Here is a 25,166-nt window from a genome sequence, read left to right on the forward strand (position 1 = left end):
TCTTGAGGGGCAGCAGAATGCGGGTGCACAGCGCCCACTCTAGGCTGCTCTGTTGTGGCTGGACCTTCCCCGACCTGGGGAGAAGGACGAGGGTGGCCTCGGGTGCCCTCCGCCCATCCGTATGTTGTCTTTATGAAAACAAAAAATGTTTTCCCTGCTTTTGCTGCAGTGGTGGCTGTATGATGTGTTATCAGCAAGTAGGCCCGAAACTAGTCAAGCCTGACTAGTTCAGGAGCACTTGATGCGCGCAAGGAGTGCCGTGCCACGCAAGGGTGTCCCCCGCGTGGGGGAGCCCCACGCGCAAGGAGTGCGCCCGTGAGGAGAGCCGCCCAGCGTGAAAAGAAAAAGCAGCCTGCCCAGGGATGGCGCCGCCCACACTTCCCGTGCCGCTGACGACAACAGAAGCGGACAAAGAAACAAGACGCAGCAAATAGACACCAAGAACAGACAACCAGGGGAGGGGGGGGGGGGAATTAAATAAATAAATAAATCTTTAAAAAAAAAAAAAGGAGCACTTTATCTCTTCTGCCTGACTTGGAGGTTGCCCTGTGAAGCCTCCTCATGCAGGGAGAGGCATGCGTCAGAGGGCTGAGCATTTCTTCTTGCATGCAAGGGGCTCTAGAGAGGGCATGTTTAATAAACTAGTAGTCCTTCTCAGTTTGGAACAGGGATGCGTTTGAGTCAATGTATCTTATCTTAGAGTAGTGGCTTTGAAAGATTTTTAAACGGTCACTCACAGGTAGATTTTGTATCCTAAGCTATCACACACACACACACTCAGACGTCCCACAATGAAAAAAATTCTTGGAATCAAACTTCTTTTACACGTGGGATGAATAACAATTGGAAGATAATAAATGGGTGGTAATTGCTATTCTATCTTATTCCCTTGAAAGGGATCACATGGATTTCATGACCCGCTAATGGGACGTGACACGGTTTGAAAATACTCATTAGCGGTGACTACTCTGGAGAGCCCAGCCCGGAGCTAGAGAATTCTCTCGGCCGCTCCCGCACTGGATGGCCTCGGCAAGCCACTTAACCTCTTTAAGCTTCAGCGTTCTCATATTTAACACAAGGTTACTAGCAGGGCCCCCTCTGGGTGTGTTTGGAGGTGTCCTGGCCCACCGCTGGCCCCGCGCTACTGTTGTTCCAAAGCAATTTCAAAACAAGGTCAGAAAACAGGACTTTGAGAAGGACGCTCTAGCAGAACGGGGGCTTGCCCTGCCTCAGCAATGTGTCAGACGCATAGGTGAAGGAAGAGGAGAATTTACTGACAGTATTTCCCCGTAATTCCTCATTCCCATCTCAGAGCAGCATTTTCTTGAAGATGTTTCAAGGTGTCAATTTTACATGGAAGAAAAATAAAATAAATGGAAACATTTCCCCTTACTTCCCTTTATTCTGATGACAAAATATTGCTTTGTCTTCTATGCACTTCATTTATCATTCTGTTCTGTTATTACATATAAAAAAAAAGTTAAAAATCCCTGCTGTGTTTGGCAATACTGAAAAAATCGAGAGCGGTCTGTGGAAGGCATGTTCTGCTGTCTACTCTTTCTGCCAACTGGAGAAGTGGAAGGAGGCTGTTTTATGGAAACTTGGGGGTTATAACATTGGGGGATGCCCACGTGGAAGCAGTGCTGATGGTTTCTGCAGGGATTTCCATGGGCTCCCTGCCAACCACGCAGCTGAGGGGAGTTGGAACCTGTGAAAGAAAATGGCTCAGTAGTAGTCCTTCCGCTCCCTTCTGGTCAATATTCTGGACATATTTGTACAGAGGGATTTAAAAATCACTCCTTGTCATCTTTGCAGCCAACTGGGCTGTTGCCAAAAGACATGTTTTTGCTGCCCACCAACACTTTCCTTGGGTTATTGGAACCAGTGGGTGTGAGATCCTATCCATATCAATGAAGAGTTGATGGAGAGCTTCTCTGCCAGTGCTAGTCCTGCCCCGAAGAAGGCCGTACCCCTCAGCCCAGTGTTCTTGTCCAGACTCTCCCTGCGTGGGCACCAGAGGTGGCAGTTCCCTGGCCCCCGGGGAGCACAGGGGGTACTGGCCAGGGAGGGAATTTCCCCGAGTAATGACTCCTAGGGGCGTTTAACCCATTGTCACCACGGAAGCAAGGGGGCTGCAGAAATGACGATAGAAGTAGCAGTTGAAGCTACTGCCACTTACCCGGAGAGTGAACGACTGCAGCACCAGAGGAAGCATTGGCTCGATGTTCCAAAACTGTTAACTGAGTGTCCGCTGGGCCAGGCTCTGTGACCAGTCCACAAGACAGATGTCTTTGCCCACATGGAGGGCATGTGCTCGGGTCTCAGGGGGCAACACCAGAAAGGGCTCCTTAGATAAGCCCCCCTGTAGAGAATCCTCGACTCCTGGGAAGACTCTGAGCTTCATTGAAAGTCTACCTTTGCAAGGTAGAAGCTTAATTTTTTGTCGGAAGAAAGTGCATGAAGTCTTTCGAAGAGGGCTTCTAGGTTGGGGTGGGTGGAGAGGCATTGGCCTCTTGGTTGTTGCTTTTTTTTTTAACTTAGAAATCTTATGGTTTCATGCTCCTGTTTGGTCTTCCCTGCCCAGACAGTTTTGCTTGGCACATCAGTCAGGAGAGCAGGACACACTTCCAGAGCCATTCGTACATCTACCCCATGTCCTTCCCTTTTCAAAGATTCCTGCCTCAGCCCTCAATCCTCTCAGCCTCTATTGTTGCCTTGGTCTTCTGGATGAACTAACCATCTCATGCTGCTGAATATCCCTCAGCACCTACTCACAGATTTCCTTCAGGTTTGAACAGACAGATCTGGAGAAATGATGCTCAACCTTGTGGCACAGTATAAACTCCTTATGTGTTTGTTGAAATTGGGGGAAAAATGATGCTTTCATTTTTCAGCCTCAGCAGGGATGGATTTCAGCCCCATGTCCTTCTTGACTGACTGAGTCATAAACTATCTGAATGCCACAGCCCTGGCTGGGATATTAGGATATTCTCACGGTGTTCTGCTGAGTTCTAAAGACCACCTTCTGTCTAAAACCTACCCGAGAACAGCAGACCCAGGGAACGAACTCTCCATGGGTGAAGAAGAACCTGGAAAGGGGAGTTGTGAAGGGGACAGTAGAGACCTGATGGGAACTTGGAGTGGGGAAGGTGGAGAGAAGAGGCACTTTCTTCCCTGGGCCTCACCTCTTCTACCTCCTCTCTGATTCCTTGGCCACTCAGTCTCAAGGAACTCTTACTAGCTAACTTTATGCTTATTGATAGGGGAAAAAAGTGGTAGAGAAAGACAGACATTAAAAACATAGGAGAGAAAGGAGGTAATTGAAGGAGAGAGATTCTGAGAAGATGGCTTGAAATGGGATCTGGAAAACAGGTGGAAGACTTAGCTTGGGCATGCAGTGAGACCTCACCTGTGAGATCCTGATGGACTCAACCAAGGCACCACCTAGACCGTGAGGCCTCACCATGCTCAACACAAGCCATCCCTGTGAACAGTACCCAGAGCACAAGCTGCCCAGCCCTACTCAGCATCGTGATGCAGGTAAATGAGGAAGCTGATGGGGGAACAACTGGGGAGAACTACCACCAAGAGGGGGAATAGCTACTAAGGGTCAATTCTAGGTGGATTATAGATCTAAATGTGAAAGATAAAGCAATAAAATTTCTGAACAATAATATAGGAGAACACCTTTATGGCTTAGGGGCAGCAATCTTCATAAGGGGGACACACACACATGAAATAATAAAGCCACTAACCAAGAAAGAAAAGATTGCTAAATTATACTATATTAAAATTAAGAACTTTCATTAAAATTCAAGTCACCATTATGAGAGTGTAAAGGCAAGCCTCTGAGTAGAAATTATTTGCAAAGGTCTCGTAACTAGAATATAGAAAGAGATCTTCTATAAATCAATAAGGAAAAGATGAACAGTGAATAGAAAAATGGGCAAGAGACTGGAAGATATACTATACACAAGAGGCTATCCAATGTCTAACAAACCTCTGAAAGGGTACTAAATCTAATTAGTATCAGGGAAATGAAAATTAAAACCACAATAGGATACCACTATAGACTACCAGAATGGCTAACATTAAAAACAACAACAAACAACAGCTGATAAGCTATTTGGCAAGGAAGTGAGCCCTCATCCCCTGTTGGGAGTGTTAATTGGCACAACCGCTTTAGAAAACAGCTTGTAGTTATCAATTCAACTGGAAGCTATGCAAACCCTATGAGTCAGCAATTTCACTTGTAGGTATTTGCCCTCAGAGATGCATGCCAGACAGGAAGAGACTCATACAAGACTATTCATAGAAGAGTTATTCACGGTCACCCCCAAACTAGAAACAATCCAAATGTCTTTGAAAATTAAAATGGATAAAATATTGTGGCATATTCATCAACGGCATTTGTACTAGTAAGCCAAAGGGGTGCTGATGCAAAGTACCAGAATTCTGTTGGCTTTTATAAAGGGTATTTATTTGCGGTAGAAGCTTACAGTTACAAGGCCCTAGAGTCCAACTCAAGGTACCACAAGAGGTACTTTCTCACCCAAAGTCGTTTGCCACCTATTGAAGAAAGGTGGCGGGTGATGTGTGAGAGGGTTCAGCCTTCCTCTTCCTCTTAAGGCTGCATGGGTCCAGCTTCTTCTGATCTCAGCTATAGGCTGGAGGGCTCATCTCTTTCCCGGGCTCGGCTGCTCAGGGTTCTGGTCTCTGCAGCTGCAAACTACCAGGCAAATGGCTCTGCTCTCTACCCAGGACTCCGGGGCCCAAAAACTCCGTTCTCTTTGCCATGTCCTTTTCCTGTCTGAGTGTCCACACATCAAGGGGGAAGGAAGTCAAAGTCCTCTGAATCTAATATAATCTAATACGCCCAGAAGACCTCTGAATCTAATATAATCTAATACGCCCAGAGGAACAAACCAGTTTACAAACATAATCCAATTTCTATTTTTGTAATTCATAAATAATATAAAACTGCCACAGCATTCTATGCAATATTGAAAAGAACTATTTGAAGATTCTTAAGTGATTTCAGAATAAGCAGAGCCAAGAAAAAGTTCAACTTTACTTTTTCACAATTATTGTGCCTTCAGTCAGGAACACATTCCTGGGACCCTGACTTTTATGGTAGGAAGATATGGAGATTTTACATGTCCTCTTCTCTTGATTGGAATGCCATTTCTCTCCTCATCCACCTCCTCATTCTTTTATCTTCATCTCAGAAGTCATTTTTACTGACCCTCCTGAGATAATTTAAGACTTCAAACTTTCTCTTTTTTTCTTCCCAACGTATTTTGCACATGACTCTATTATAGAATGTACAGCATTCATCAAATATAGATATTTTATGTCTCTTTTCCACAGTCCACTCTGCTCCCCAATGGAAGTTTATTTTACTAATTTTCTTTCTCAATGGCTTGAAAAGTTCTCACTTCTCAGCACTTAGCATATGCCTCAAAAATTACTGACTAAATTTGACATTTCTGGGGAGAGCAGTGTTGTTTCCAAACTGGTCCAATTGTACTGAAATCCCCAAATGTGGGAGTGGGGGAGTGCCTGGGTGCTTCAATGGTAATTCATATCAAAGAATGGGCCACGCTGGGGGCACACATGTTGGATATGACATCAGTATGGATTGGGTGTGCGTAGAAGCTTTAAGCTTATTTTCCTTTTCTAATTTGCCTTACATAAATGCTTCAATTTTTTTTGCATTGAAGTTTTAGCTTGAAGCCATCTGCCATGGAGGAGGAGCTAATCAGGTGGACTCTACGTAGGTGGGGCAAGTGGTCCCCACTGGCTCTTTTACCAGCTTTTAAAAATTCACACATACAATAGACAAAAATAACAGCATACGCAAAAACTTATTCCAAGCAGCCAATTTTAGCTTTAGCATTACAGTAAGAACTGCATTTTAAGTGGGAAACAGGAAACCACCATAAAGGAAATGGCTTCCGAATAAGGGAACTGAGTTTTCCAGCAGTACTCAGCAGGGATTATCAACATTTTCCTGCCTGTAAGTAAGTTTACATGGAGACTCTCCTATCTCACCCTCAGACAGAATTTGAGGTATTGGAGGGAATATTTTTTGCAGTAGCTGGAATATTTCTGCAGTGGCTCACAGAGGCAGAATAGACTCATGTAAAGGGAAATCAGGAATGGAAATACACATAGCAACAGGTATACTATCTTAGCCTACGTGGTTGAGACAGAAAGTCTCTGCATTTTAAAGGCAGAGTGTGAATAAATTAATGAGATAAAGGGAGAGAAAGAATTCTGCAATTTATACTCCTGCCCTCCTACAGGCAAATGACCAGTCCAGTGTCCACTAGGAAACAAGAACAGAACAAAATGCAGAAAATAGAAACCAGGTGATGAATAAGAAAGAGGATCCAGCCCCAAATGAGAAGAGACTTTTCATTAGCTACTTCTGTCTCTGGGTTTATTAATTTCCTCTAGAGAAGGCAGTGGTAATTAACACCAAGGGTACTCTAGAACTAAACTTGCATATTAATTATAATTTGTTGAATTATATTATTCATTAAGAAGTTACATGTTGATTTGTAGACAACGGAGGTCCAACTATTCACTCCCCCAATATCCAATTTCTCTTTACAATTCTCAAATTTCAAAAACTCTTTTCAAGCAGAATTAATGAGCATTAATAATAAATCCACCTGGATTCGATGAACAGTCCTAGCATACACATACTATATAACAAGGTAGAAGGCCCACTTATAGGAAAAAAAAGGGTACTTATATTTTGATGTGCCAGCAGCAATTCCAGTGTTTGTAGAGGCATGAGCCATGGGATGACATCATCAGAATCACTTGGATTGCTTCTAAAATGAACAGAATTCCACTCCCCTCTCTAGATCTCTTGAATCTTGGGGTTGGAGTCCTAGGAGCTGTCTACTTAATGCCATTACAGATGGTTTTCCAGAACTATGTAATTATACCAATCATACAGATGAGGTGAGGCAGAGATTATTTGGTGTGTGAAGGCCAAGTGCTAGTGAGGGTCAGGGCTGCAACTGACCCCAAAACTAGCTTCCTTGCCACTCTTGCCATTTCTTCTATCATAATTTTTTCTATTTGTAGAGCACTTTACTGCAGGGCTCCGGATACCTGGTGTGTGTGCTCACCTGTGTCTAGTCCCCTTTGAAGCAAAATCTGGAGAATAAAAACCTCATTTTTCCTCTGAATTTCTTCATCATGATGGTCCAGATGGGCAAAACCTGAATATGCTCCCCACAACATACTCTGTTCCATAAACACAGAAAAGGTAGATATTTGGTTTTTCATTAAGGCATTTGGCACTTTTTAAAGAGAAAGCTCTCCAAAGAATGTGAGTAGAGAAAAGCCATTGTTGTGTGTGGTCGCTAACTCCCTAGGCCTGCTGGGAGCTGGGCTGCATTAGCCAAGTGAGCTGGGTTTGAATGTCTGTCTGGGAAAGGGGCTGAAAGCTTCCCAGTCAGCTGAGGCTGGAACATACATGAAGCCAAGTGCAGTGGAGCTCAGCTGCTGGCCAAGAGAGGGGTGAAATTGCTCTGCTTGACCACCCAATATTAGGATTTGAATAGTGCAACTGCCCTTGGGCAGCAGGGGAAGCAGTGGAACCTCTGGAGATTGGGGGTGAGATTGGGAACAGGATCACCCACAAGGCAAAATCTCTGAGACTCTAATATTAACTAGGATTCAGATCCCAAACACTCCAAAGGGCTATGTTGGGGCAATAATGCCACTACTGGGGCAGGAAAAACTTCCTTCAATTTCCTGAGAGCACCCAGGCCCTCCTCAAAACGGAATTCACATGGGAGTTAGGAGATGAAAAGATATTAAAAAGTACTTTAAAATCTGTATGATTATGTAAAAAGCACAGAAAACTCTATAACAAATTTTCTAAAGCTGATAAATGAGTTCAGTAAAGTAGCAGGATATAAGATCAACATGCAAAAATCAGTAGCACCAATGCCCACCAATGTTCATAACATTATTTACTATTGCCAAAAGTTGGAAACAGCCCAAGTGTCCAAAAACAGATGAATATATAAGTAAAATGTATATACATACAATGGAATATTACTCAGCTGTAAGAAGGAATGAAATATTGACGCTTACGCAACGTGGATGAATCTTGTAGACCTTACGTTGAGTGAAGTAAGTCAGTCTCAAAAGGACAAATATTGCATGATCTCACTGATATAACCTTAAGCATATTGAGCAGACTCACAGAGATAAAGTCTGGAAGATAGGTCATCAAGAGTCAGAAAGGGAGTAGGAGGACAGACTGATGCTTCTACTTATGAATCTTGTTCTTGTGAAATTGAAACTTAGCCTTGTAATATATTTTGCCTAAGAGTTACCTCCTTAGGACCTTCTCATTGCTCACATGTGGCCTCTCTCTAAGCCAAACTCAGCATATATATTCACTGCCTTCCTCCCCACATGGGACATGACTCCAGGGATGAGCCTCCCTGGCACCAAAGGATTAATACCAAGCACAAACTAATGATGCATTTGGAAAAAGATCTAGATCAAAAGGGGGAAATATTAAATGCAAACGAGTTTTTTATGGCTAAGAGGTTTCAACGTGAGTTGGGAGGTCATTCCAGAGGTTACACTTATGCATGTCCAGAGATTACACTTGTGCCCTGCACAAGTGAGTCATGCAAAAAGATGATAATGCATCAAAAGAGAGACAGGATCTCATTGACTGCCACAGTAAATAGTGCTTCAAGTAGGGGTGCTCCTGGGAGCTCTAGAGACATCTAGACACTGTAGGCAGGGCAGCCAGCTCCAGGAAATCAGCACCCCATCAGTGGGCTTTACCTTGGAATATACGATAACCCATCTCCTCCAATGTATCAGAGTTAGACACATTCATAATTGTCCTACACATGGTTCTTCTGTCCCATTTATTTGAAGCTATAATTAGCACCATACCCACTAAATGTATGTCTCAGAGATTTAAATCTTCTGGCTGTTCATATGCTGTGTGAGCCCTGAATCTCAATAGAGTTGCAGCCAATACCTACTTTCCAGTACATCGGACTTACCCAGGATAACTAACAAAAGGATGATGGTGGACAATACCCATCCCAGGAAGCAGAGAGTATCTCCAACTGTAAGCAAGACAGTTCCACCAATCTGCCTCATGAGCTCTAAGTCCTCTCTCAATTAGAAGTAGAGTAGGCATTGCCATCCCCAAATCCTCAAAATAGAAGAACAAACAAACATAATGGGGGAATGCAAATATGGACTAAAGTAGACTTATTATTATTCTAGTAATGGAAGAACTTGTAACATTGATATAAAGGCAGTGGCTACCAGAGGTTCTGAGGGGAGGAAAAGGGAAGAATAGATGTAATATGAGGCATTTTTGAGACATTGGAATCATTCTGTATGATATTGCAATGATGGATACAAGCCATTATATATTTTGTCAAAATCTGTAAAATTGTGCAGTACAAAGTATAAACCATAATGTAAACTATAGATCATGCTTAGTAGTAATGCTAATACATAATTATTGATTATAACAAATGTACCACACTAATGAAAGATGTCATTAATGGGGGAAAGCAGGGGAGAGGAAGGAGGTGGAGTATATGGGAATCCCCTATATTTTTGATGTTTCATTTATGTAATCTAAAGCTCCTTTTAGAAAAAGTTTTATAAAGTGAAAGCAAAAAATATCTCTAGTTAAAATTCTCCAAGAAATTGTAGAAGGAAGAGTGTCACAAAAGAAGAACTGAAGTTTATAAAACAAGAACAGAGAACAGACTACTTCAGAGCAGCTGGATTTGTTGGAATGAAAATATAGTTATTGAAATTATAAAAATCTTAATAAACTGAATAAAAAACAAAATGAATCAGAGAATGGGAGAATTAGTTAAGATTATCTTTTTTTTTGGTCATCAAAGACTTATCTCTACGCTGAACTTCTTTGGGCAAAGAAGTTTATATCACTGGGTAGAACAATGTTGCACAGGGTATTTGGTAATCTGAACAGATGTTAACCTACTCCAGGTCTATAGCATCTTATCAGAGACACTGTGGATAAATGCATTTCAGAATTTACAAATTTTTGGCATTCAGAAAATCATAAATTACATAACTTTCCCTGCTAGGTCCAGGGTAATGCCTCATAATCAAACACATCAATCTTTTTCTACAACACAATGGATGGCTATTTCCAATAAGATGTAAAAATACTCTAAATATCTTGTTGACTCCAGTCAGTTGTTGTAGGTAAAGGTATACAAACTTTCCATTTTCCCACTTTTCTGGATTTCAGAATTGTAGATAAATCACCAGAGATCTAAAGAGAGCAAACTGGTGTTCAAGTGATAACTGGGTATGGTGCTCATTTGGTTCTGCGTGACCATGTGTTCCTGCAGCCTGAGCAAGATAAATGGTGACTGGTTCCTAGGCCAGGAGATACTGGGGCTAGAGTCAAATAACAAAAAGGATGCAAAGGCCGGGAAAGGGCAGGCAGGAAATATACTGGGAGACCCTGGCTGGAAGGAAAGCAGGAGGTGATCAGAGGTGAGGAGTATGTAGGAAGAGGGAGGAAATTGAGGGATGGATGTATTCCAACATGGGAATTAACAGACAGATACTGGATCTGTCTGTCTGGAGCAAATGTGGGAATTAGAGGGAGAAAGGACAGAGCAGGAGCTGGAGAAGATAAGCACTCATAAAACAGGAGAGGAAGACAAGAGAGGAAGATGCCAGCATTGAGGAAGCCAAGATGATAGCAAAAAATAGGGTAAGATGTAGAGATGGTGGGAAGAGAGGCCACAGGGCATTGGCAATGGACGTGGGCAGGGCTGAGGAGCAGAGAAGCATGAACCTGGAGGGCAGCCACGGCACAAAGAGGACAGTACGGGGACAGGGGCATAAATCGGAGCAGAGGTGAGGGCCTGAAGTCAGAAGAGGAGCGAGGTAAGGAAAGAGGTCTCGGAGTTGACCAATTGAGTCAAAAATATTTTTAAAGCTTTTTACTTAGTAATCATGTTAATTTCTTCTGTTGCAATTTCTTTCTAATCTTAAAGCATTCTAAAAGCCTGCTTACCACGTGAAGGCTAAATTAGTCATTTTATTTTGGTCTTGGAGCACTTTTTCTGAGCTATTGGACAATGTTGACCTTTACTGCAAACTTCATATTTCCTGTAAAAAGACATACTCAACACCTGGAATTGTAGTGGTGAGAAATTGATACCATGTGGCTAAAGCATAGAAGAGAGGTTTAGATCTCAATCACAGGTCATTCTACCTCTGATTTACTATTATTTCTTGTGTAAATCAAGCACATTCATTTTGCCTGGTAAATTTCAAGTTATGTACATGCAAAACTAGTAAGCCATTCCATCTGGGGTCTTCATATCCATATATACTCCTAAAAACTCTGTGCTTTCACTCTTATATGACTATATACCCAAGACTGCTCTTAGTAAGCCTAAATTCTATTTGGGCCATTATTTTTCCAGGATACCAATGTGTTTCATTTCTAAGCAACATCCCAATTTTGTCTCTAAAAGTCAGGTGGTAGGCAATTTTGTTACTTCAAGTGATAGTCCTTCAAACCCTTGTAATACATCTGGTCATATTTATTCACAGTAAGATGAACAAATGAACAAACATCTGTTGTGAGATGTATTTAGCTAGCGCCTTTAAAGATGATACTTCTCAAATGGTTTCAACTTCTGGATTTCCAGCCTTTCCCCCTCTCCCTCCCAGTGGGCTCAATTCAGAGCTCCAGTAGGAAAGTTTATTTTTCATTAGCAGTGTTGCTTCATCCCCTTGGTCTGAGAGGCCTGCAGCATAATTGATTTTCACAGCTCTCAGCAGCATGGATGTGATTGTGTGAAATTAAAATTTATTCGGAGAACCTTTTCTCAAGTCACAGCGACCCAGTTGTGCTGACGCCACTGGGAAGGACCGTCCAAGCTGAGCCTTGTCCATGTCCATTAGGGGGCAGTCAAGCACTGCTCACTTAGACATGAGGTCCTGTCCTGCTTTTGAGGACCAAGGGCATGTTTGGAGGTGAGCAAGTTCTTTGAATAGCAGCAATCGGTAGCTGCCAAATAGCATTCTCAATGCTACATGCTTTTAAATTTTTCCATTTAAGCGCATGCTTTTGGTTTGTGATATTGCTCCCAACCAATGCATAAAAGGTTTATCTGTTTTGTTTTGTTTGTTTGTTTTACCTTGAATGAGGCTGTTAACAAGGATACTCATTGAATATATTGATGATACAATATTTCTAGAGCATAATAACAAATAAAAATGTTATTTTTAGTTATCAGTTGTTGTCAGTAGTTTAAGATAGTTAATATATATTCATTCCTTAGGTACTCCAAGATGACCATGGCCAGAAGAGAAATGACAATCCCATAATTTCTAACTTTTTGTTTTGTTTATATCTGGCCTAAGACTCTGGCATAAATATTTTTTTAAATCTAAAAAGCAAAATTTACATAATTCCTAAATGGTTTTCCTTTGGTTATTCACAAAGAACCTTATTACTTTGTGTCTACAATTTTATTGCAAAAAGAAAAAAGTTACTAATTACATAGCAATGTTTATTATTTTTCTAAGTGTTAAAATATTAGAACATTAATTACTATGCCTTATATAAATGTAATGTTTTAAATCAGTAATCAAAAGTAATGTAAAATTAGAAAACAAAAATTTCCAAAGTATTATAATTAATCTATAAATATTTACCAGATTGATTCTATGAATCTCAAGTATGACATTTACTGAAAAACGAAATTTAAAATCCAACAAACCTCTGTTCAAAATTTCTTTTTTCCAGTGTAAAGAACATCATTACTGTATGCTAAATCATAAAATGTTATTTTAGTAATATATTTTTTTATCTCATAAAACCCTTAAGCAAAAATCAATTGAAAGTATTATTGCAAGGAAGGGCAATACTATAGGAAAATTGGTTAACTATAGCTACATTCCCGTGCATCAGAGAATGTTTAAAGGCACAGATTACCCGTGACATCTCTTGAATCCAAGAATCTACTTTTTAATCTATTCTTAAAAATTGTATAGGATTGGAATATTACAAACATGGATAAGACATGAACTTCTGAAGTAAGGCTTTGTATAAAAGATACAGACTGCTTTCTACAATGATATTTCATGCTAAATGAGTTCATATATTGTTTCTTTTTAGCTAATACTCAGGTTTTCATGTAAGAGAGATTAAAATACACCTAGAAATTCTACTATGTGTATTGGAATAATATTTTTAAACAAGTTGAAACATAATGGCTTAATATTTCAAATTAAAAATAAAGTATTTTTAAAATCCTTTATTTGTTACGGGTTCTTAAATAATTTCTCATAAATATTACATTTTATTTCAAGACTAAAAATATTCAGTTGGAATTCATGCAGTAAAATTGAATATTTTTAAAACCTAAAACAAATTTCTCATAAAATAGGAATAGTTTTACATTCTAATTTTTATTCTCAGTTTATCAAGTCTTTAAGAAAAACTATGAACTGAAATAAATTTATTGTTAATAATGATAATAAATCCCAGCATGCTTTGTGTATTATGTATAGATTATTTATTTACAAGCATACAAATTTAGAGAAAAACAAAGTCATTTCTTCCTTTAAAACTGAAGACTAAAGTTTTATGTTTTTATCCCCCAGCTTTATAATAAAAATGTTACTAATTTTAAAATTAGCAGTTTGACTGACATACAAATTTCTAAAAGTTAAAAACTAAAAGAAAATAATCTAATTATATTTCACTTTTGCAAGTCTTTGATGATTTTTATTTTAGACAAATTTACTCTTAGATATTTTTTAAGGTTTATCAGTGGCTTTGCGGTTGCCAGTTTAAGTACATTAACAATGAAACATAGTAACTAAGTTACACAAATTATATGGGCATATTTCAACAGGTTGAAATTTCATAAAACCAATGTTGAACTTTTAATTTGTCATATATTTTTACAAACACTAAAAATTTTTTTCAATTACAACTTACATGGTCAAGATTTCTAAAAGATATTTTATCTCCAGTTTCCAGTAAGTTTCCAAGAAAAATTTGTTGCATATAGAGATTGCTAGAATATGTGGGACTACAAGCAGTCATTGATAATAACATGCAAACTTGCTGTCACTTTATCAAGCACTATAATAAGCGTATCATAAGTATGATAGAAGAAAACAGAAATATGATGCTCTTTCGACGCTCATTTAAAGTGAGAAAGCAGCAGGCTTACCTTGGGCATCTATCAAAACGATGAAATGAAGTAGAAGGAACATTGCAATCAATCTGAGATAGAAGCTATGTTTAATAACAGGAAAATAACAACATGCATGGAGCTATTGAGTTAGTCGACGTAGCCTCCTTAGACCCCCGAAGGAGTTCTGATATAGTACCTCAGGAGCCTCCCGTGCTCTGAGCATGCTCATAACTCCAACTTCACTGGCACACGCTGAGACCCCTCCTGTCATTACGCGGCTTATCTCTTTTGGTTCTTTCTTTTTTGGTCTCATATTATTTTAAATCTATGGTTGTGTTCATGATCGTTACTTCATTATGGTGTGTAGAGAAAGATATAAAGAAGCCTTTGGCGTTATTAGATAAGAGACATTCATTTTTCAAAATAACTTCATACGATCCCAAAGTTTTCCTCGAAGCATATAATACAATTTACTTTTACTTAAATCCAAACACTTTAGATCTTCTTAAATATGAAGGGATATAGATTTACACTGAATCGGCAATGGAACTCTTTACAAGCATATTTTTCATGCATTAAGCAAGGGACAAAAAGCTACTTACTGGTAAATTCACAAAGAATACCTACTTCTATTCAAATGCACCTAAATATGTTCAAATGGTACACAGAAAGATCATAATAATTAAAATATATGGTCTTGCTCTTAGTAGTTGCTCACTGTAAAAACTTCTACACAATATTTCAAATTGCATTTACTTCCTCCATAAAATTTTTCCTTTAAAAAAGTAGATGATTTATTTTTGCTTTCAATTCTGTGTTCCACACCTATCAGAAACCATTAATTATAATTTAGTTCTTACATCTTGAAAGTAGCTTCTTAAACAGCATGGTAAGAACAAGTTCGAGTACAGAAAGGAATGTTTGGTTGTAGAATTTCACTGATCCTAGCATATGCATAAAGACTCTCCAAAAAGACCTTGTAGAATTCCCTTATCTGAGTCTATATTTTATTAACTAGGCAATATCTATGTAGACATATAAAACAGTTTGTAGTCCTGGTTTGGACAGAGGCGTTTGTGCCTGAATGATAGAGAGTCTTTTCTATGTTGTTATTAAGCATGTCAAAACCGCAGTTTAAAAAACAGTCTTGTGGAGATTGTCCATTGTCCTCATACTTCATGAGAGATGGGGTTTTTCATTGCTCTTTCTTCCACCTCAGCCTCTGATAGAATAAGAATTCAAATAGAATTTGAAGTGGAAAATATTTTATTCATCACATAATGTGGTTCTTTTCTCTTTTAAGAAGTAAGCTAAATTCTCCAAGACACCCTCCAGATATATTTAGATGTGTTCTCATCCGATTCTTCAAACCAAAAGAGCAACAGAGAGATGAAAGCAAGAGATAAAAAGAAACATTTAAAATCCTTTCTTACATTTCCAACACCTTTTTCCTTCACTAACCTTGGGGTCATTGTAGTTAAAAATTGTATTACTCCACTTAAAAAAAAAGAAACAGGGTTTATTAGTTTTATCTTATATTTTGTATACTGTTGCCAGGATGGTGAAACTGGTTTCTAGTAATGAAACTTTGAGCATGAGTTTTTAAGTGCCATTAAATACCATGAATTGCCTATCACAAGACTATTTAAAGTTTAAATGTCTTTTCCATGTAAATGTTACTTTTTGGAGAAAGAAAAAATGTCAAGATTTCAAAGAAGTTTGCTTAGACTTCCTTGTGAATATTGAACCATAGAAACATTTAAATGGCTAAACCATTGTGTTATTTTCCATTTCTGTTAAGACACCTCAGGGTCAATCTTTGAAATATTAGCACACAAAAACTAAGAACCCAATCATTTTAATAATAGTTAAGAATATCTTTGGCTCATTGTTGGTTTCTAAAGGCAGAAACATGTTTCATTTCATACATTGAAACCTTGGCTTATCTAGTGTGAATATTCTTTTGAACTGATACTGAAATGGTGCATGGGGTAGAACACATTTGTTTCAAGGCAGGGAATGAATTTACTTCCTCTTTACAGACACGTTGTATAAAGAGGCTCCACAGAGCCCAAAGCTGAGATGACAGAGATACAAACAGTTTTGCCACTGGACAGTGACTTCAAATTTGCACAAGTGTGTTTTTTGATCCTTGCCTGCATCATTTCAGCCTCTGGGGGTAGCACCCATGCTTTTTGCAATCATAGCATAAAAAGCTCATGCAGATGTTCTATTTGCTATATAGCACGATTCAGGACAATTCTGGCTAATCCAAGGGAGTTTATTTACTGAAAGTTCACATTACCTAGTTCATGGCAGGACATTTCCTTAAGTTTATCCAGATCCTGGCAGTACAATGCTATTGCATTTAAAAACAGAATCTTAAGGCACACAAAGCTAAGGAATGAAAGGGGGTAAACAGTAACCGTGAAAACGTTGAAACGCGAGTGCACACTTGTGCAAATCCACGTCCCGGGAGAGGTGACCTTGTCGGAGCAGCGACCCCGGGGGGTGCCAGGGACCCCGAAGGCGCCCGCGCCTAGAGCAACAGCAAGGGCCGGCTCGCACTGTCTTCCGTTTAGCAAAAAGCGAGCGGGTGGGCTGCGGGCGGGAACGGGGGCGCCTGGGGGACCCCACCTCGGAGCTCTGGGCAGTGGACGCAGTCCTCCAGGGCGCAGCCACCGCGCGGGCCGCTCAGTGGCCTTACGGCCATGCCCGCGCCCCCAGGTGAGAGGAAGTTTCACTTGGGCCCCTTTCGAACCCCTTTTCTTCTTTCCCCACAGAAGGTATTTTTATGGCTGAAGTTAGAGGTGGAGTGGACATCGCCATCCAGGGCCCTCAGAATGGCAGAATATAATACAGACCAGAGTGGACTTGCTGGTATTCTACGATAGAACTATTGCGACTCTAGCAGTGGAAGAAACTGCATCACTGATGTGCAGACAGTGGCCATGAGAAGTTGCTGAGAGCAAGGAGAGGGAAGAAGAGGTGTGATGAGGGGGCATTTTCAGGACTTGGAGTTGTCCTGAATGATACTGCAGGGACAGATGCTGGACCTTATATATCCTGCCATAACCCACTGAATGGACTGGGGGAGAGTGTGAACTACAGGGTAAACTATAAGCCTTGCTGTGTAGTAGTGCTCCACAATGTATTCATCAAATGCAATGAATGTGCATGTTTCACAGTGAAAGAGCTTTGTGATGTGGGAGGGGTGGGGGGGTAATATGAGTATATGAGATCCTCTCGTTTTTGTTTTTTTTTTTAAGATTTATTTATTTCTCTCCCCTTCCCTCCCTGGGTTGTCTGTTCTCTGAGTCTGTTTGCTGAGTCCTCTTCTTTGACCGCTTCTGTTGTCGTCAGCAGCACGGGAATCTGTTTCTTTTTGTTGCGTCATCTTGTTGTGTCAGCTCTCCATGTGTGCGGCACCACTCCTGGGCAGGCTGCACTTTCTTTTGTGCTGGGCGGCTCTCCTTATGGGGCGCACTACTTGCGCATGGGGCTCCCCTACACCGGGGACACCCCTGCGTGGCAGGGCTCTCCTTGCGCACATCAGCACTGCGCGTGGGCCAGCTGCACACGGGTCAAGGAGGCCTGGGGTTTGAACTGCAGACCTCCTGTGTGGTAGGCAGATGCCCTAACCACTGGGCCAAGTCTGCCACCCTGTTGTTCAGTTTTTACCTAAATTTTGTTCTGAGGTTTTTTTCATACTCAAATCTGGAACTTTTGAGATGATTATATTATGTTTGGTATTATAATCATGATAGCTATTGTCAAATGTAGGCAATATGTGACAATATATGAAACCCCTAGGCTACAGCTGCTGCACATAGAAAACTGAAACATCATAATATGCAGTTCTGTGTCTCTTACAGAATTTGGATTTCCCAGGACAGACTTCTGAAGCCTAGATGAGGTCATGCTTTGACCTGAGTATTTGTAAAATACTGTGTGTCAAAGAAAAAAAGACTATTATCACATTCCTTTAATATTCTCAATGTGAACAAAGATGTGCTGTGCACAAGTGTGGTTCTCTACCTGCAGATATATGTACTCTACCAGGGGGATTCTTGTTTCTGCTCTTTAGGGGTTGCATTCAGTTCTCCATCAAATATGATGAAGATTGTTTGTAGATGCCCTTTATCATGTGGAGGGAGTTCCCTTCTATACCTAGTTTACTAAGAGTTTTATTAGAAATAGATACTGGCTTTCACTTCTAGGATAATCCCCACTTGGTCATAATGTATTATTCTTTTACCATTTTGTTGGATTTGAGTTGCTGAAATTTTGATTAGAATTCTTATAACTATACTCATGAGGGGTTTCTTTCTAGTTTTGTTTTCTTGCAATGTTGTTGTCTGATTTTGGTATACAGGTAATGCTGATCCCATAGTTGAGAAGTATTACCTCCTCTTCAATTTTCTGGAAAGTCTGTGTAGAATTCATATTAATTCCTCTTTAAATATTTGGAAGAATTCGACAATGATGCCCTCTGTGCAGTTGTTTCCTTTGTGGGAAGACTTATAATTAACTTTAAAAAGATAGGGCTATTCAGGTTATCTGTTTCTTTTTAAGTGAACTTTGGTTGTTCGTATTTGTCCATTTCAACAAATTTGTCTAATCTCTTGGCATGAAGTTGTTCATAATATTCTCTTATAATCTTTTTTAATATTTATAGACTCTGTAGTTATTTAACCTTTGTCATTCCTGATATTGGTCATTTTTTTTTCTCTCTTTTTTACTTGATCACCCTAACAAGAGGTTTGTCAATACTGTTGATCTTGTTCAAAGAACCAGCTTTTGATTTCATTGATTTTCTGTGCTCTATGTAGGGTCAGCAGCCTTTTTCTTAATGGTGAAGATGGTAAATATTTTAGGCTTGAGGACTCTATGCTCTCTGTTGCAACTACTCAACCCTGCCTTTGTAATAGGAAGGAAGCCATAGACACTAAGTAAATGAATGGGCATGAATGTGTTCCAATAAAACTTTAATTGCTAAAACAGAAGGCCAGCTGTAGTTTACAACCATTGTAGGGTTGTAGTTTACCAACCATTGCTCTATTTCATTGATTTATGCTGTGTTTTTTATTATTTCCTTGCAGATATGGACTGTTATTTCCGGTTTCCAGTGCTGTGGTAACTTTGCCCCTCATTCTTGTTTTCATGAGTATTTTAGAGAGAAGTTTGCAGGATGCATATTAGGGGTCAATGGCCGGGTCCTGCTTTATTAAAGAGATCTTCCATTATGCAATTTCAGTGGCGATCGTCTTTTCCAAAATTATTTCCAAAACTCAAAATTCTCATTGTAAAACAGAATCTTGAAATAGTTGCATTCCTGACAAGTATGTCTATAAAATGAATTTCTTTCCATTGAATCTTATTTGCTCACTGATTTTCTTTATAAATAAAAAATGCTTTTCTCTGGAAAACATTTTGATCTTAAGATATAAGAAAAACCATGTCTCCTGATGCAGCAAAACCTTTAAAATAATTTATGTGAAGAAAGATTTTGATGTTCTAGTTAAATTATTCCACAATGTGAATAGGATCTAAGAAATTCTGAAGAAATCTACAATTAAAATGTTTATATTTTAGTGTAATGTCTAAATAATAAATAATAAGTTTATAGACACAATTAGAGAATTTCAGCTTTGAAAACAATTCTAAATCAGGTATATTTCATTTTTCTTTGCTTTGCTTTCTCAGACATGTCTTTTGGACATTTCTGGAAACCACTGCTATCAGAAAACTAGAAAGAGAGCTGGAGAGAGAATCTAATGAGCTGGGTTTGAAGGGAAACTGAGAGAGCACTACAGAAGCTACAAATAATGTACTTGCTGTTGAATAAATTAGAAAACCTCACTTGATAAAACAACTCCTTACTGAATCTGAAAGTTTGAAAAGTATATCTCTGTTAGCATATATTGAACTAGTCCTTTAATTTAAAAACTATTTAACTACCATGTTTATTAAGTTGAGTCTTTGCAGAAATTAACAGACCCCAACTGCATATTTTGCCTATATCTAATTTTCATTAATAAATCTTTAGGAATATGAGTAGGTTGGCAATCCCTCAGAAAGTAAGCCTTGATTATATTCATTTTTTCATTACACAAAACTGTGAACTCAGGTGATGACTCATACTACAGAATATTGGTTGGAAAAAGAGTGGATTACTTTGGACTTGGCAAATCTCCAACCCATGAGCCAAATTTGGCCCTCAGCTCTATTTCGTCTTACTCTTGGCAAATGCACCCAGTGTGAGTGTGAGCCTGGCTGGGGCTTTAGCAGTCCCCAGTGGGGTTTTGCTGCTGGGATTATTCCATTTGGGGAGGAGCCTGTGAAGGTTTAGTGATGTGCTGTGGAGAACTGTGAACTGCAGAGCTTTAGCGCAACAAAGTGTAGAAGGGTGATGGTTTCCAGATATTAAATCTCCAGTGGATGCTACAGCCTTCGTGACTAGCAGTTACCCTCTGATTTCCTGTTCAGAAATGAGATTCCCCTTCTTTCTCCCCTCCCTTCCTCTTTTTTTAGCACTGTGACAGGATAGAGGAGATTCTCACTAAGTATTTATTGATTGAGTGAACGATCTTTTAAATCAGTCTTTCTCTTTACTCTGTATGTTTCTTTCCATCACACATTGCCTTTTTTTTTCTTTTGTTTTTTTCCTCCTTCCATGTTCTTCCCATTTAAATTAACGTAATGTGGAACTCAAATAGCTTTAGACAAATAATTTTAGTTTAATCAAATAATTAAAAAATTCTTTGCTGGAAGGAAACTTGAGATTCATGAGGTCCGTGAGTAAATTGATGACTTTAATGATTTATACGTCTCTGAAAAGAAAAAGTAAAAGCTACTTTTTAACCTTGGTAAAAACCTTGATTGGTTTCTCCCTTTAATAGTACAAGCCCTTGATAGAAAAAAAATGTCCTTTTTTTCCTTATGAACTAAATATCACTAGTAAAAAAAGTTTCAAAAAGGATTTTAAGATAGAGGCATTGAAGCAAACGAAAGTCTTGCTTTGTTTCTTTTCCCAGTAGTACTTGCCCCTGAAAGATCTACTCTAAATATCAAAGACATTCAGTCATTTTTATTTTTAACTTCTGAAGAGAGAGACACCCTAAGAAAATAACATCTTCACTCTAAGCATAACCATATTACATAAATCAAGAACAGATATGCCCTAACTAAAAGATACTTAACTATGGTTAGAAAAACTGCTTTGCCACAAATGTCTTCTTAGAATGTTGTTCCTTTTTGGTGACTTCACAGAAGGTGATATCTTAAATGGAGATGACGTACTTGTGCCCTGCGGTGGGGTGGATTCCCTGGGGATGGCTTTGCAAAAAGCGTGAGAGCACTGACTGGGCCTGAGCTGTGCTAGGGAATGGATGGTTCCTGAAGCTGATTACGATGTAGGAAAAGCAGAGCTGGGAGGATTTGGAGCCAGTTTTTGAGTTATCAAATTCCTGTGTAGCTCACAAGGAGATGGGCATAAAACGGTTCAACAGCCACACCTGCGTGGGAGTTCCCTGGGAGCGTGGGTGGGCGGGGCCTGTCAGGGCCCATCACATAACCAAAGACCCTGTGACTTCCAGGGAGCCGGGAGGGCCCCCTTAGGCACCCTGGAAGCGAGTCTCTCTCACCACATGCCAGAGGAACAGAGGAGCAGCGACGGGCACAGGGGAGGCATTTCTGAAGAAGCAGGAGCCTGTCCTGGGCAGAATTTGCAATGGAGAAGGTTACATTTCAATATTCACGTCGACTCAGGTGGTTCTGGCTTCCCCTGGACGTTATTTCGAATGGCTCCAGATGGGCTTTCTTCCCTGAGCGGCCCACACGGGTTCCAGAAGAAACACACATCCTTGCTCTTTTTCCCTCTGGCTCCCGTGTTTCTGACTCCTATTTCCCGGCAAGCCACCTGGGACCTCACCGGAGCCCAGCAGAAGGAGCCTTGGGAGAACGCCAGGGTGCCAAGGATGCGGCCTCTTCTGAAGCTCTGATGCCAGCAGTCACCAGCGAGCCCGCGCCAGGCGGGGCTCCACACAGAGGCTGGGGGGTAGAAGTCCTCACGACGGTGTGCCCTGTCTCAGAGCAACTGTCCTATGTCCAGAGCCTCCTACCGTCTCCTGAGGAAACGACACAATCAGCTTCTGGCTCCCCATCACCGCAGACCTCACGACATGGCTCATGCAAATGGTTCTACCAGCCTCTGAATCTCTTCTGCCGATTACAGAGGCTCAAGGTTGGTTTGTGGGGCTGCACAGGAAGACACCTTACCACCCCTTCCCCTGCCCATCTTCTCCCTCCCCTCAGTCCGTACTCAGGTTAAACTTCTCCCTGGTCTCTGGTATAAAAACAAAACCACAAGTATAAATAAATGTTAAGTGGTGAGGGGTATTGTCTGTCTCCTTCCCAAAGAGAAAAATGTTTTGTTATAATCGACAATGTATTAACCCCCGCAATGTGGTATTCTTCCTATTCTTATCTAATGTTTTTTAAAATTTATTTCTTTCCTCCCCTCTGCCCCCATTGTCTGCTCTCCGTGTCTATTTGCTGCGTGTTCTTCTTTGTCTGCTTTCATTCTTGTCAGTGGCACTGGGAATCTGTGTCTCTTTTTGTTGTGTCATCTTGTTGTGTCAGCTCTTCGTGTGTGCGGTGCCACTCCTGGGCAGGCTGTGCTCTTTTTGCATGGGGCAGCTCTCCTTGTGGGGCACACTCCTTGCGCGTGGGGCTCCCCTACGCGGGGGACAGCCCTGTGTGGCATAGCACTCCTTGGGCACATCAGCACTGTGCATGGGCCAGCTCACCACACAGGTCAGGAGGCCCTAGGTTTGAACCCTGGACCTCCCATATGGTAGGCAGATGCTCTATTAGTTGAGCCAAATCCACTTCCAAATCTAATGTTTTTGAGCTCTTCCTATATTAAAAAGATGCTGTTCTAACTACTTTTTACATATATCATTAATCCTCACCACAATTCCATGAGGTAAGTACTATTGTGAAGCTGTGGAAGGAATATTATGTAACTATTAAAATCATGTTAGAAAGGATATTTAAGGGTATGGAAAATGCTCACAGTGCATGTAAAATGAAAAAGCAAGTTAAATATATATACACAGTATGATCCCATTTTATAAAAGTACATAAAAGAAATAGCTGAAATTTTAATTCTGTTGGGTAGTAGAATTATAAATTACTTTCATTTTCTTCTATTGTTTGCTTTTCTGTATTTTTTATTTTTTACAATGAGCGTGCATTACCTTTATAATTGCAAAAGTGTTATTAAAGAAAGACGTCTGGCAGCGGTGTGGACAATGGATTGGCGGGGAATGATAACAATAATGAAAATCAGCATTCACATAGCTCTTCTTATGGGCCAGCCATGGTTTCCACATTTATATTAATTAAAGTAGCCCTCACCACAATTCTACAAGGGGTTGCTATCGGTTTTTTCATCTTCCACTTTGTAGATGAGGAAACTGAGGCATGGAGAGGGTTGGTAGCTTGAGGTAGGCAGGGCCAGCATTCGTTCTCAGGCCTGGGGTCTGTGCCCATCATTTCCACTTGCCTGGCTCTCTGCGAGTGATGACATGGGCTGCCTAATGCACCAATCCAGAAGGAGGGTCAAAGACCTGCCATCCCCTGGAAGTGAAGGAATCTTTGCTCATTTCCCGCACAGTCCTCAGATGGTCTGCCTGGAAATGGCGCTTTCTGTTCAGAAGAAGAAATCCCATTTCGAGAGCAAATTGCTAAGACGAGGCTAAAGGGTGTGTGACTAGACCTAATTTCAGAGAGGGGGGCTAAAACTCAGAGCCAATGCAGGTGGCCTGGGAGCTGGGCACCAGTACACAAATGGGAACCTACCCGTTCTGCCTCAGGCTTTCCAGAGGCTGTTCCCACTACTTGGAAAGCTCCTTCCCCAGACAGATGGTGCTCAAGCTCGTTTCACTCAGGTGCGTGCTCAGAGAGGACTGCCTGACCAGGCTGCCCCAAAATAGCCTCCTCCAGCCATCTTCGTCCCCTCCGGCTCCTCTGTTTCCCTCCCCATTCCTCATCTCCACCTGCAGTCATGTTCTATCTTGATTCAAGTATCTGTCCCTCACTAGAATGGCAGCCCCACAAGGCCAGGGTGTGCGACTGTTTATCTCAATCTCAATTTTATCCCCAGTGTATAGAATGCATTGGTCTATAATAGGTGCTCATAAGATATTTGTGAAGGGACTGAGTGACTGATTTCATTCAGTGACGCCAGCAGGGGGTATGATGCCCACTAGAAACCCCAGGATGCTCCATGGTGAGACCGTACTGTCTGAAGAACCCTCAGGACCTGCCAAGGTGACCTCACCTGTAGCTTTGTAGAAAAGATTCTGGAAGTAAAAATAAGCCCAGAAAAAGAGGCCATGGTAGACATAGTTGCCCCAGAGGGATTTTGTAACTTCAGCATATCTCTTTTCTGGTTAAGATATGCTCCAGTTACTTTGCAGAGGTGGATCCATGATTTTTTTTGTTTGAAATGTAAACCATTATGATTATTTATGTAGCAAACATTACTATGTTTAATCCTAAGTATGTAAAACCATCTGGATTATTTGGCAGTATGGAGACCTGGCCAACGATAAAACCTAGGCACCATAATTTGTACAGCCTGAGGTGTGCTTCATCACATTACCACTCCTTTGGGATAGAGCTGAATCTGCTTGCCAATGGGGGAGTCTAAAAACACAGAGTCCAGGTGTAGGTTTTCCTAGATTGGACCAGCCATTATCTCAGAGCTAACTTACCATTTAGAGCTTTGTCTTCTCCCATCACTAACTTATTAAATGGAAGACAGATTCAATGATTTGGAACCCTGAGTGCTAGGGGACTATTGATTGATATGAGGTTGGGAAAACAGAAGACAGTTCCCTGCTCCTCCAGGCTCTAATAAAAGTT

At 40.6% G+C, this 25,166-nt stretch overlaps 1 protein-coding gene across 1 annotated transcript in view; it reads right to left on the reverse strand.

The window, feature by feature from the left end:
* The window catches only part of RXFP2 (relaxin family peptide receptor 2), a 54,182-nt gene extending 39,765 nt beyond the window's left edge, over positions 1-14,417 (reverse strand). Inside the window, exon 1 of the mRNA XM_071208162.1 lies at positions 14,268-14,417. Coding sequence (XP_071064263.1) covers positions 14,268-14,310 — 43 coding nt within the window. The 5' untranslated portion in view covers positions 14,311-14,417. The remainder of the gene's footprint in view (positions 1-14,267) is intronic.
* Positions 14,418-25,166: the final 10,749 nt, after the last annotated feature.

The sequence above is a fragment of the Dasypus novemcinctus genome, chromosome 15, assembly GCF_030445035.2.
Source record: "Dasypus novemcinctus isolate mDasNov1 chromosome 15, mDasNov1.1.hap2, whole genome shotgun sequence".
In the NCBI taxonomy this organism is placed as follows: domain Eukaryota; kingdom Metazoa; phylum Chordata; class Mammalia; order Cingulata; family Dasypodidae; genus Dasypus; species Dasypus novemcinctus.